This window comes from Cyphellophora attinorum (genome assembly GCF_001299255.1).
Source record: "Cyphellophora attinorum strain CBS 131958 chromosome Unknown Contig25, whole genome shotgun sequence".
Lineage (NCBI taxonomy): Eukaryota > Fungi > Ascomycota > Eurotiomycetes > Chaetothyriales > Cyphellophoraceae > Cyphellophora > Cyphellophora attinorum.
This window is the reverse complement of record NW_017253253.1, coordinates 66,026-79,203: the sequence shown is the minus strand read 5'-3', so window position 1 is coordinate 79,203 and position 13,178 is coordinate 66,026. Positions and strand designations below refer to the sequence as shown.

The following is a 13,178-nucleotide window of genomic DNA, read 5'->3' as shown; positions in this document are numbered from 1 at the left end:
GGAGGACTAAACATGACCATAAGAAGGTGAACCGGAGAGCCACTGCGTAGTTGTGTCAAAAATTCAGGGACACCCCGCGTGGGCGTCAGATCGGTAGCCCGGCGCCTAGATGCACAGTGGCTGCAAGCTAGTCGGCTTGGGGCCATCCGTTCGGTTCGGCTCAGGAGTCGAATACGAGAACGCGACGACGCGATGATACTCGTCAAGTTGAGCGATGAACGGCGCTCTCAGCATCATTAGTATGTGGCGCCTTCTCAGGCATGGGTGGCAGCAATGTTTGCCGTTGACCGTGAAAACAAACTAAACGAGGTGCACTGGCAGCCCGAAGATGGTGGCCTCTATTTCATCGAGACGGCAGATTCTGTTGCCAACCAGGGGACCCAGCAACTTCATCATGGAGCGATTAAGGAGGAGGAGCTAGATCAGTATCTGACCAAGAAGGTCGGTGTCTAGATATTCGGTCAACCATTTTTTACTGACATAATCTGCAGCCAGACTCGGTACAGCCATTGAAGCAACGTTTACGGATCTTATGTATCTCCAAGCCCAAGCGACACCAAAGCGCCCAGCTTGCCATCAGCAGAGATACGTATTGTAAGATCGAGAAGGGATTCCGACTCTCACACGCTACGATCGGATCACTGTTTAACTCGTCAGGGGTCTTTTCCCGCTTCACCGAATATGATCCAATTACGAAGAAGCCGAAGTGTATTCGCTTAGTCGTCAAGTCGAAACAGAAAGTCTCTGTCGGCAACTGGGAGGTCTCCCTGACTCACGATGTCGAGACCAGCTGCACGGATGCTCTCATCTGTGGTGAAGGCATCTTCATACCCGATCACGCAGATCAGCCACAGCAGACACAGGTCCAGAAGTTCATCGAGCATCTTACCGCTGTGCCAGAACTATGGCATCACCCGCTGACCATCCCGGTCCTCCTGATCCGCCTTTTCTGCGAGCGCATCTCGATTAATCGCATCAAGGTCGCCGACAAGCTCGTCGACCTGGAGAACGAGATAGGTGTGACGGCCGCCGGGCGGTCGAAAGCTAAACGTCCTCTCGATAACTGGCCACACGATCTCAACATCAAGCAGATCACCATCAATCTCAACTCGACTGGTGCCTCGATCCTCTACCTCAGCCAGACGTGCATCTGGACACAGGACTGCATCACTTTCCTGAGCAACCTCTGCACTGAGTTTGCAACCCAATCCGCTTCCAGCTTCACTTTCAACGACAGTGGCTTCCCCGTCCCTACGGAAAACAACGAATGGATCGCCTCAATGCACCTTCGTGATGTCCTCGCCTACGAAGCCAGCGCTCTCGACGGTGTCAGCCTTACCATGCGCACCAAGAAGGAACGCATCCAAGCACAACTCAATGTCCTATACTCAGCGGCCTCCCAGAAGGAGAACGCCATTGCTTTGCAATACAGCCGTATGGCACAAGAGCAGAACGAGATCGCACAGAAGGACGTGCAGTTGAATACAAGGATAGCGACCTCGACTAAGAGTGACAGTATAGCGATGACGACATTTACCTTCATCACGGCTGTCTTTCTTCCTCCAACGTATGTCGCGGGATTGTTTAGTATGAACATGTTCGACTGGATGACGAGCGGCCTTGATGACACAGGAAGACTGTCGAGGCTGTTTTGGGTATATTGGGTTGTGACGCTGCCGTTGACGGCGGTGGTGCTGGTAGGATGGTGGGCTTGGTATAAGAGGGTGAGTGCAACATTCCATGGCTTCCGTCACACGCGTGTGGCAACAGCTGTTGCTCGTGGAGCCTCACAATCACTGGCCGGCTTCACGACGCCTACATGCCTCTGAAACCGTCCTTGCTTCACGAGCCGAACTTGTCTGACGTGCTTCACAGGCGGACAAGCAGTGGCAAAAGGACACAGGCTATCGATTGAACGGTAGTGCCATGCTTGAAGCGTCACGCAGTAATAGCGACGAGACTACGCAGCACATAGTTGAGGTGAAGAACGTCTAGAACCGAACATGCTATGCCCAAGGCTGAGTCTAGCTACACCCACTGCTTCACCGGGATCCTGCCACGGAAAAATGCGACGCAGAACGAGTACGAGGCTACTCGAGCTCTTTGCGGTCTCGGGTGCCACAGCCACCTTTCCCCCGTTCATCGGGACGAAACCTCCTGACCCGGGTTCTTGGCGCTTGGTAAACAACCTGCATGCTTCGCTTCTGCTTCTGCTTCTCCTTCATTTGTCTGAATACAGGCAGAACGGATTCTGTATGCCTTCCTCGCCAGTCCCTGCAGCATAAGGAGCCATCAGGTCGTTCCTGCCTCAGGCTATCTGCCAGCCGATCACACGCTGCGCAGACATAAGAATTGTACCGTCAATTATCCTCGTGCGAGGCATCTTAAGTGGCCCAACGGTCCACTTACGATTACATGAATATGCGTTCATCCCCCAGATTGTCGTTGGGTCAAAGCTAAAAAAACCATTGGCTCTGGTAGCAGTTCTCAATGAAGCGAGACTTGGTCAGCAAGATGCATGCCTCCTTACTGGTTACCTAAGTACACACTACACACGAGGAAGCATTACGACGGAACTCGTGTGGTTAACGTTGCTTGCAGATTGCTTGGAGAGCTTAGCGTGAGCCATCTGCCACTAGAGGCATGATACGACAATGTCGTTGTCCAACTCCAGGGGCCTGCATGAGCCATGGAGGACGAATAACCAGAAACGCTACATTGTACACCCAGACATTGTAATCCTCGTATCTTACTCAGGTATTATCTAAGGCAGCTCGTATGCTGTCCCAGTGCATCGTGGTTGCTGTTTAACTGCCGACAGTTGGGTTCTGGGCCATCGAACCAACGACAGTGTAGCTGTGCAGTTCCTAGAGAGGATGTAAATAAGAGAAGTGTGCATTGCACCATTCATCCGTGCTCCTGCGCAATGACAGGAAGAGCCAGCCAGGTAGCGCACTTATAAAGGCGCGATGCCTCGATCAACGAACAGGCGAAACATCCCTTGGACCTCAAGCTCGCCCCTCATTCACGACTATAAACCTTTGTCCTATACTGCAACACACCTGCTGCACCACCATCACCAGCGCGTCGCCCAGCAAGAGCCATGCCCTTCTTCTCCGCCCGCGACGGGACCTCCCTCTTCTACAGGGATTGGGGCAACCGCAACGGCACTCCAATCGTCTTCTCACACGGCTGGCCGCTGAACGGAGACAATTGGGAAAAGCAACTCGTCTTCTTCGCCAACAACGGTTACCGTGCCATCGCCCACGATCGTCGTGGCCACGGTCGCTCAGACCAACCCTGGGAAGGCAACAACGTCGATACATGGGCCGACGACCTGCGGCAGCTGATTGAGCACCTCAACCTGAAGGACGTCCTCATTGTCGGGCACTCCACGGGCGGCGCGAGATCGCAAGATACCTCGGCAAGTTCGGCACTGATCGTGTGTCCAAGGCGGCCTTCATCAGCAGCTGCTATCCGTACATGGAGGCAAAGCACTTCACCGCCAATGGTCAAGACGGCAAGGGTGTGCCCTCAGAGGTGTTCGACCACTTCCGCGACACAATGTTGCAGGTTCGCGCGGACTTCTTCATTGAGGTTCCCAGCGCACCGTTCTTCGGCTTCAATCGCCCGCACGTGACGAAGAACCAGGGTCTGATTGATAATTGGTTCCAAGCGGGCATGCTGGCGAGTCTGAAGGCTGTGCATGATACCACTTACTCGTGGCAGTTGGACTACACGAAGGATGTGAGTGAGTTGGACATCCCGACGTTGGTGTTCCATGGCACGGATGATCAGGTCGTGCCGATTGACACTGGGTATGCTGCGGCGAAGCTGTTGAAGAACTGCACGGCGGTGTTTCTGGACGGGGCACCGCATGCTACGCCTGATCTGCGAGCGGATGAGTTGAATGCGGAGTTGTTGAAGTTTCTGGAGAAATGAGGACTGGTTTGACGGCTCGGCTGGCTTTGGACTGTGCGAATATTATCGCGTTTAGCTGTAGTCAAGGTTTAGCCCTGTGCGCGTACCGACTTAAGACAAGTAAACCCATGTGTACTTTCTCGTAGGACAATCGTTCTAAAGTCGCGCTCAGCTTACTTGCATCCTCAGTGCTAGCTTATTCGAGCCGAATCTCGAAAGTGTAATGCCAGCAGATATGGATGAGCGGGAAGTCGGTCCTTGCTGATTGATTTCACCCTCTATGGTCCATGACGCAGATGTCAGTCATTTCTAACACCCCTTTGCGTGCTCGTGAAGATTGGATCGTATGCAGCGCAAGCTTCGTCAAGCTTGCCAAATCTGTGACAACTTCAGTCCACATTCGTGGCAATGAAGTTAAATATCATCAGGCTTGGACAGCAACAGTGTCAGCCGCGACCACGTCTTGATTCACCGCCTGAGGTTGTACTGCCTCGCCCTCAACAGCAGCATCGTTCGCCGGAAGCCCAGGAGGTGGGTCGAAGACAGCCAGTCGATCGATGAGCGCTTGTCGAAAGTGGATATTGATGAGATCTTTCCGAAACTGTTCTTGTTGCAACAACTCTAGATTCCGCAAGGTGGTTCCCGGGTGAGTGAGGTACTGTGAGTACTCGGGTTTCCGCCAGTAGTCGTACAGGTATTCAAGATAACGGACGAACTTTGTAGCATCTGTCTCTGTCGACGCTGCCGTCCCCTCAGGCGAAACGAGGAGGTGTGGAAAGGCGTGTGCTAGGTGTCCGAGGTAGTCTGGATTTGCCAAGCACAAAACGAATTCGAGCTCCAGCGTGAAACGTGCTGAGATGGGTTTATTAGCCATGACTAGATCATACGTACTGTCGCTGGCTGTACAATAGGCACCATGAACTGCTCGAGAACGACAGGGGTAAATGAAGTTGCTTATCGATTGGCTTGGTGAATGGCTGGAGACTGGTTCCTGGAGAAATTTGACCCCTGCAAGCCACACTCTTCTTTCCGCGCGGAAAGTTCTTGCTATGAAACTGCCGAGCGGGCAGGAACGGGCCTGTGAATGCGGTGCCAGATCGAGAATGATTGGGCTGTCTTCGGGCAGTAAATGAGTGACGAGATCGCTTCAAGAGAATTCTGAAAGATGCTAGACAGTACGATGTTGGCGGTAGATGCGTGACGAGAGCCAAGACTGGATGGATCGATGCGGCAGATTGATGAAGAGAATCTGTAGCGAAGGCCGTCGATCACCAGAAGGCTGAGACTTGAAGTTGGCCTGTCGGTATGGATGACGTTGAGCGCGTCGGGTGTGTCTGTCCCCTACACAGGCGCTTGCCTCGAGTCTTACTCGATTTCTGTGCTGCAACAGTCCGAGCCAACGGTGACAACAAGACGATCTGCAAACAATTGTTGGAGTAGCTAGCTGGAGAAGGAAGAAGCCTTGAGATCAAAGTGAAAGCCGCAAAAGCCAAAGCTGTCGCGGTCTGGTCACGAGCGCGCTCCCGTCTCAAACAAGCAAAGCCAGAGCCCCAAAGAGGCGACCCCGAATTCTTTGTGAAGCCCTCCCGAGCAACTGCACTGCCCAGCTTCACTTCTTCTTCTCCTTCGTCCCCTTGATATTAGCATCCTGTAACCACAGACGCCATTGTACCACTCAACAAAATACCTCTTCGAGCAGTATCTTGTCTCGACTGTATTCCTTTCGACCTCTCGCCCCCACTAGATCTCCCAACTTAGCAAGGCTTGGATATTTAACCTCCGTGTCGCCCTCCCCACCACCCAAGTCTCGACCCCTGTCGCTCACTTCTCCTCGTCCAGAGATCGAGAGACCCTGAACGACAACTTGACAGGGGAGATTGCAGGATATCTGGACAGACGTGTCGCAGGCAACGGCAATATTCTTTTCTGCCATCGACAACCTCAGCCTAACTCACTACCTACCAGAGCGCCGCAATTAGAAAGCGCTCTGACCACACTCGGACCAAACTGCATCTCGAGTTGTACCGCGTAACTACATTACTACCAACATATCCAAAATGGCGGCTGCGCAACTTCAAGTCGCTCCTGGTGAGTGTCTCCTTGCTTGACAGTGGGCTCTATCTGTTACACGGCTCCATCTGCACATACCCGCGTTGCCTTCTCCTGCTAATTCCTGCCAGACCGGGTTGCCTCTCCCTTAGCATCAAACAACCCTTTTCGCAACCGGCTGGCCAGTCAAACGAGCCCACGGCCAACTTCTACAAATCCCTTCCTCGACGCCACAGAGACTGCGTCCTCACCAAATACAATGGCTACCAATGGGGCTTCCAAGAGTGGTGCAGTCGAAACCACAACAGACCTCCTGGTACGTATCCCTTTGTTTTGTCTGATTCGTCGCTGACGCAATGGCAGGGTGACATGAGTCTGAGTTCCAAACCTCTTCCAGGGAGACCCGCTCCCAACGGTGACACGAAGCGAGAGAACATGCCACCGCCTCACATGCGGCGCCCTCCTGGGCATAGACCTCAGATGTCTGACGAAGAGAGACGACGACGAGAAGCCAAGATGCGAGCTCAGAAGGCTGAACTGGACATCTTTGCTGACCCGTCCGACCCCAAGCGCCTGCTTGACAAACCTCACCGACGCAGAAACTCCGAAAGTTCTGTACGGGGCAAGCCACTTGATCCCGAAGAGGAGAAGAAACGCCGTGAGAGGAAGCACCGTGAAGCAAAAAGCCGAGGAAAGCCACAAAAACGCTTGGATGTGATTGACAAGCTCGATGTGACCAGTATCTACGGAACAGGATGTAGGTTGATGCCAGACCCGTCTATTGCTAGCACTAACAGTATCAGTGTTCCACCACGATGGACCTTTCGATGCTTGCAACCCACATCGCAACCGCAAGGGATCCCGTAAAGCCCCGATGCAAGCCTTTCCAGCAGACTCGCTCAACATGCGCCTAGGAGGCTCTGGTCCAGTGAACAAGAAGATTGATATCGATCAATTCCATGGCCGCACAACAGAAGGCTACAATGACTACAACGAAGCCGCAATTGTTGATGGAGACGCCGATTACGTCCGGAGACCGCTCCCAGAACGCACAGCCAGCTTCAATCCCACGTCCCGCGATATTGTCCACGGAAACGAAACTGCTGGCCTTGGCACTAGCACCTTCCTGGATGGTGCCCCTGCCAGCAAGAAAGCCATCGAAGAGGGCGCAAAGGAAGCGGCCGAACAGCAGCAACAGATGCAGCTGTCTCGCAAGAAAAGCTTGGCTCAACGCTTCACCCGCAGAGATCGTTCCAATACATTGGAGAACAGAATCAACGGCAAGAAAATCCAAGGACCAGATGGCTTGCTGACCCCGACCACGCCACTAGACACTGCAAAGAGTGAGAACGGAGCAAACCCGTTCTTCCAGAACTACGATCAAGAGTACGAGAAGAAGGGAGCGGCGATAGCATTCGCAGAGGAACAGAACAAAGGTAGAGCACGAGCGTCAAGTAGTCCACGGCGGGAGATGCCTGCACCGCTCGAGAGATCCAAGACTGCCGATAGCACTGGCTTGCCGGACGAGCCAAGGTCTGCGGGTGATACAAAGTCGGGCGGCGGTTTTCTGAGCAGGATGAAGTCACTGAAGACCGCGAGAAAGCCTCGACCAGAGCGCCGAGATACGAGTGGCTGAGGAGCACGGATTCATTTGGATAGATAAGGCTTTCAAAGAGAAATTCAATGGGCTTTCACGGACTGATCAGTGCCTTCGTCCTTTGACTGGAGCACTTGTTGTACGCAAGCAAGTCACTGACGAGCCTTACCAAATGCCCACGGCTCCCTTTCGGTTTCGTGAAGTACTTGCCTGTGGGTTAATGGCACTCGTTGTCTGACCTCTGCCTTGTGAGCTTTGTGACCCATCGAAATCTGTAGATTTTGTGTGATTGTACCTAGGCAGCTTCTGCATTGTAGGGCTGCCTGCAATGGGCCAGAAGGTGCGACCAAGTTGTGCCAAGACAGCACAGCTGAACCTTCTCTGAACCTCGAAGCCCTTTCCTTTCTTCTTGAATGCAGCTTGATGATCAATTTAGCCGTTCAACGTTCCTTCCCGCGCGTGCATCAGCGAAAATGCATTGGACGCCAAAAGTTACAACAGTCGTCTCACGCCTCTTGCTAGACGTCTTGTCACTGGATCGCAATTGAGAACATTGGATCCCCCGGATTCGACCAGAATCGACCGGACTTGAACTGACGGGACAGTGACACACATGATTCTGCCTTGCTAACGGTAGGCTCTATTGGCATGACATCGGCGAAACTGACCTGCCTGTGGCTTAGTGTGAGCGCTTCGAGGTGGCCGTGAACTGACCGCACCTAGTCCTGATTTAGAGAAGTGGTCCTAGCGACCACTCTGCCACCTCTATTCGACCCAAAGGTAGTATTTGCATAGCCCGGGACGTCAGAGACGAGGCGCAAGCATATCACTCCGCTTTCGCGAAATCCATATAGCCAGTGGACAGCACAATGTGCGAATTGATATGCCCATACGGTACAGGCCCAGATCCGAGACAAGTGACCCTTTAGTAAAGGACCTGGAACCAGTCCAGCCAGCGAAGCCATTGAGAGTGGAAGTCTGTGGGTGCCGATGCTGCGCTCGCTTCAGGATCCGATCGATCCCCACCCAGCCATTGCCAAAAGCTGCCACAGAGAGGCTTCGCAAGCAAGTCACCGGTCTCAAGTGCCTGGACTCTCTTCCGCCCGAACAACTCCAGGCGTCACGTTCCTACTGACTTCAAGTGCTCTAGCGAAGGAAGGACAGTCTCCGAAGGTTCTCACTCAAAGCTGACTTCAAGAATACATCACTTGAGCTCGCTGTCACTTTCCGCCTTCACTAAGTGAAGGCAATCCCGCCAGGCAGCGACTTTCTGCCTCGGCGGAACGATGATAGATAAGCTCCTCCCTTCACCACTTTCCCTTCTTCTTCTTTCATATCTTCTTCAACCTTCCACAGGTACCTCCGCCTCCCGTTGCTCAGTCTTTCCGATACTGTGGACTACCTACCATCCTTAGGGAACTCATCGACCGGCGCAGCCAACCATTATCATTTTTGATCTTGATCAGGCCGCAGTCTTCTCAACGATGCCTAGACCCGGAAAATCGCCCGTCAAGCAAAACCCGAACACCGCAGTCAAGCATCTGCCACGACACGAGCTGGAAGCTCTTCACTCCGCAGCCTGGTCGCATCTTTGTACGAAGGCCAAGAATGAGACTTCTCTAGAAGTAGTCGACCTGGACGAGAGGTTCTTGCAAGACTTTGCGGAAGACTTTGTGCTCGATGAGGCACTAACTCAGCAATACTGGCCACGTACAGAACATGGAATGTGGGCGTACAAATTCTCGCACAACCTTGCTGTGACCTATGTCCTCGAATACTTCCTTGGCAGGCAGATCGACACTGTTGGCAACACGGGCCAAGCACCGGCGCCCGAAACGCCGAAACGCACTCCGGCCAAACTCGCTGATTTTGGAAGTCAATCCTCACACACTGTTTTCGAAAGTCCGCCAGGAAGTGTTGCGTCTCGGCCATTGACGTCCGGTGAAGTCGATGTCAATTCGGATTCAGACAAACTGCCTCCAGGACCCCATGTTGCTCGGCCGTATACATCGAGACCGTTGCGTCAGGCCAGATTATCAGAAATTTTCTCACCCAGCGGGCCCAAGTCTGTGAAGCAACCGGACACACCAGTATCGATCGAAGATTCAGCAGACCCAGATGTGTCCGTTGAGAGACCCATGACTCGCAAAAGAGCCAGAGAAACCCAAGGCGAGACTCACCTACCTTACAAGCAAGCTCGAATGCCTGAGGATCAGTCCATAGATTCGGAATTCTACGTTTTCAACGGCACGACCTACCGGCGAAAGCAGAGGCCGATTGTCGGCAGAGTCCGCTCAAATCAGGTGCATGAACGTGATTCGGGCTTATCGAACTACACATCTGAGTCTCAGAAGGTCCAGACTATGAGTCCAGGGCGTCTGGGAAACCAACCTACACCATTCGATGATCAAGTGCCAGAGTTTGGGTCAGCCAGACACGGGAAGTCAGACTTCACCCAATGTGAGCGCCATAATGAACCGAGCTTCAACAGCAAAGGTCATGTGCAGGGGTCTGTGAATCCTTTCTGCGCAACCTTCAAGTTGAATGCGAATGCATATCCATTTCGGCGCTTTCAGAAGGACGTACAGCTCCGCATTGACGCTAAATTCGACGGGCATGACATCCTCCATCTGAAGCAAGTCGACCAGAAGCTCCATCTCAGTCTACTAAGCGACGAGCTATTCAACGCATACCCTCAGATTCTGGAATGTTCTCCTACTGCCTCCAGTGCACACCGAGAGAGCATGAGGCAGACTTTGCATAAGTTCTTACTGGAGGAGCTAGAGAAGAAGAAGAAAACTCTGCGACAGTCGGCTGTCGAGCAAATGGTCAAGCGCTCCTCAACCGACCCTCCTCCGAGTCCTCAAGTGGTCCAAGATGAGGTTGGGGACTGTGCGTCGGTACAGCCAACAACACCTGCACGTCAAGCAGTACAAGTTCCAGTCCCAGAGATTCACTCAGCACATCCTCTACAGCCGGAACACCAAGCCGAACAGCCCAGAGCACCCGCCGCAGCGGAGCATTCTGCCACTGAAACCCAGACCGTCTTACCACAGGCAAGCCACACCGAGCCCGCTTCTGCAGAGACCCTGCTCGACAAGGTGCGTGATGTCGTGTTCCAGTACACTCAGAAATGCTATGTCACACACTTACAACATGCCGAGGATGCGACACTGGAGACCGACAAGACGAGATACCGAGACAGGGCCAAATTCTCTTCTGATATGTACCTCGATCTCAAAAGCCGTATCGACAATCTGTGCTTGAGTGATCCGAAGGACCAGAAGCCAGTCTCGGAGTGGTCACTATTGCCTTGAACAGCTTTGGTTCCTAGACACAGGTCCGGTTGGACAGGCGGAAGGATCTGCTCATCACGGCTGGAAGGAGCGGATCGCGAGGGCGGCGTCCTACTGGTGGGAGTTCGAGTGGGCGGGCCAAAGATCAATTGCTGATAGGAGCAGCGGAGCTTCGCTGCCAGTGCAGGAGGACATTTGGAGACCATGGTACAGCAGTAGCTGACAGAGCGGCAAGGCGTCGAGATTGTAGCTCCGCAATGTTCGCTGGAATCCACAAGTTCCACTTGGATGCGACAATACATAGCACACAGGCTAGTTATTTATCCTGGAACATGAAGCAATCGATGTCCTATCCGTTGACTGTCAACAACTTTATCTGCTGCACTATCTTGTGCCTGCAAGCAATTGGCCATTCGCATACACAGCAAGAGTAGCAGCTGCCTGATTCTGGATGCCAAAGTCTCGCAGGTACAACACCCGAAGTGGCGAATGAGGGGAGCTGCATCTTCATCGCAGCTTCCTTGTGGTAACAAATCATTCCATTCAATGCCTCTCTTGACACGTTCGTGCTTATAGCACTACTCCCACGCACTCAATCTCGACACGTTTGCAACTCTACAGTCATGTCTTTGACGCCTTCATTGCCATGTTTGCGACCTCGAAAATGTCTCATGGAAACTTGATGCAGGTCGCCGGATGTCCTTTCTTGGACAAGTGGTTTGCTTGCTCCATTGTGCAGCTCCATTCCCCGGATGCATCAGTACGTTGTTTGCTATGGGCTAGCAGGTGTACAGATATGGTGCCTGTAAATTGTCCAAAGACGTGGTCTACATTGCTTCGTACACTACTTTCAGAGCACTTGGAGGAGTCTCCCTTGCGTGCTGCCATTCTTCTCATTCCTTGCTCTCTTCGTATTCCATTCAGCTTCAGATGGCCGCTAGACGGAGAGTGAAGACGTTCAAGGCGATGAATACTCTCGACGATGCTTTGGAAGGCCTCAAGCTCCGAGATCTCCATAGGGACGAGCAACGCGCTGCAAGAGCCCACCTCAATCAGTTCCTAGACCGCAAGTATGGCTTAGACGGTTCGATCAGCTCTGTCGACCCCAAAACCGCCGCGCGGGAATACGTCAGTTTCCTGGCGCCTTCACTCTACCGCAATGATCGACCTTTGCGGCCATGGGAGCAGCGAATCAAAGTCCTTCTCAACGAAGACTCAACATTGCTTCATCGTTGTTTGCGGAGAATCGTTTCTGCCGAGAAGGAGAGAGTGAAAGTCAGAGGGGGTCGATGTCGAGCAATTTCAGGCTCAGGTCCTGGTGAAGATACAGAGATGAAAGGATCAGTCATGGAAGTCCCGCACGCCATGGTGGCTCCTGCTTCAGACACCGACCGGATCGAAGGTATGTCCCAAGATCCGAGTACAAGGTACAGGCATTAACAAATGAAAGTGATACCAGCAACGCGGTTAGTCGGCTCCGAGCCTGCCATAAAGCGTCCGTTCATGTCTGGGAGTAGGCAAAGATCAAAGCGGCGATCGATCTACGACCCTCCGTCCGACAGCGACGCCGAGATTCCGGACAGTGAGGACGATGCGGTCGGGTCACCACCACAGCGGAAGCGCCGGAAGATCGTCCAGACCACAAAGCGACAGCGGCCTCGTGGGCCAAGCAGGGAACTCAAGAGACTCGCCGATCATAATGGTCGCGGCCTCCGTGAAGACAGTTCATTGAGTGATCAAATCAAGCAATACGATGAGGAGCTTGGGTATATTTTCCGTGCTTTGAGGAGGTCGCCATATGACCCCAGCGCTGGCATTACGCATCCTGCCACATCTCAATCGACGCAAGATCTGGGGGATCCTAGGAATTCTACGCGAGGGCGTGCGGAAGTCGAGAGGGAGAAAGGCCATGAATCGACCCAGCCAGACCGTCTGGGTCTTGCCGTGTACGCATCAGACGAGAGTGACGAGGAAGCCGCAGTCGAAGCTGGCGGCGAGACTGCACAGCTCATGAGGGAACTCAAGGTTCTGTTGCTGCGGCTTGAGGGAGCCAAGACGTCCTCAGAGTGGGCTGTAAGTCAAGCAAGAACGGCAGGAGCAGAGGTGGAGAAGGCAGTAAGAGCTCTGGTAGCAGCAGAAGACAAAGTCCGAAAAACGCTCGATGAGATCGAAGTGATCGAGACTAAGATGAACAAGTCAGCTTGAGCTGAGAGTAGGAAAGTGAGACAGAAAGAAGCCAACAGTAAGATCACAAATTTTCATTAACACAGCGAAGTCAACACCAAGTATTCACTATCTTGTCGTCAATAATCGTC

At 53.0% G+C, this 13,178-nt stretch overlaps 6 protein-coding genes across 6 annotated transcripts; 5 read left to right on the top strand and 1 right to left on the bottom strand.

Moving 5' to 3' along the window:
* Positions 1 to 273: 273 nt before the first annotated feature.
* Positions 274 to 1,995, top strand: AB675_1453 (uncharacterized protein; the record flags this gene model as incomplete). Its single annotated transcript, XM_018141346.1, has 3 exons — positions 274 to 441; positions 492 to 1,724; positions 1,876 to 1,995. The coding sequence occupies 3 exons, from the start codon at positions 274 to 276 to the stop codon at positions 1,993 to 1,995; spliced, it is 1,521 nt and encodes a 506-aa protein (XP_017997172.1).
* Positions 1,996 to 3,103: 1,108 nt separating this feature from the next.
* AB675_1452 (Non-heme chloroperoxidase) lies at positions 3,104 to 3,942 on the top strand (the record flags this gene model as incomplete). Its single annotated transcript, XM_018141345.1, has 2 exons — positions 3,104 to 3,382; positions 3,454 to 3,942. The coding sequence occupies 2 exons, from the start codon at positions 3,104 to 3,106 to the stop codon at positions 3,940 to 3,942; spliced, it is 768 nt and encodes a 255-aa protein (XP_017997151.1).
* A 403-nt stretch (positions 3,943 to 4,345) lies between these two features.
* On the bottom strand, positions 4,346 to 4,795 carry AB675_1451 (Mediator of RNA polymerase II transcription subunit 31; the record flags this gene model as incomplete). The annotated part of the gene is made up of 1 exon (XM_018141344.1): positions 4,346 to 4,795. The coding sequence occupies one exon, from the start codon at positions 4,793 to 4,795 to the stop codon at positions 4,346 to 4,348; it is 450 nt and encodes a 149-aa protein (XP_017997290.1).
* Positions 4,796 to 5,978: 1,183 nt separating this feature from the next.
* On the top strand, positions 5,979 to 7,606 carry AB675_1450 (uncharacterized protein; the record flags this gene model as incomplete). The annotated part of the gene is made up of 4 exons (XM_018141343.1): positions 5,979 to 6,009; positions 6,102 to 6,286; positions 6,334 to 6,727; positions 6,774 to 7,606. 4 exons carry the CDS (start codon positions 5,979 to 5,981, stop codon positions 7,604 to 7,606), a joined length of 1,443 nt encoding a protein of 480 aa, XP_017997232.1.
* A 1,445-nt stretch (positions 7,607 to 9,051) lies between these two features.
* Positions 9,052 to 10,884, top strand: AB675_1449 (uncharacterized protein; the record flags this gene model as incomplete). The annotated part of the gene is made up of 1 exon (XM_018141341.1): positions 9,052 to 10,884. One exon carries the CDS (start codon positions 9,052 to 9,054, stop codon positions 10,882 to 10,884), a length of 1,833 nt encoding a protein of 610 aa, XP_017997240.1.
* A 909-nt stretch (positions 10,885 to 11,793) lies between these two features.
* On the top strand, positions 11,794 to 13,068 carry AB675_1448 (uncharacterized protein; the record flags this gene model as incomplete). Its single annotated transcript, XM_018141340.1, has 2 exons — positions 11,794 to 12,265; positions 12,314 to 13,068. The coding sequence occupies 2 exons, from the start codon at positions 11,794 to 11,796 to the stop codon at positions 13,066 to 13,068; spliced, it is 1,227 nt and encodes a 408-aa protein (XP_017997220.1).
* Positions 13,069 to 13,178: the final 110 nt, after the last annotated feature.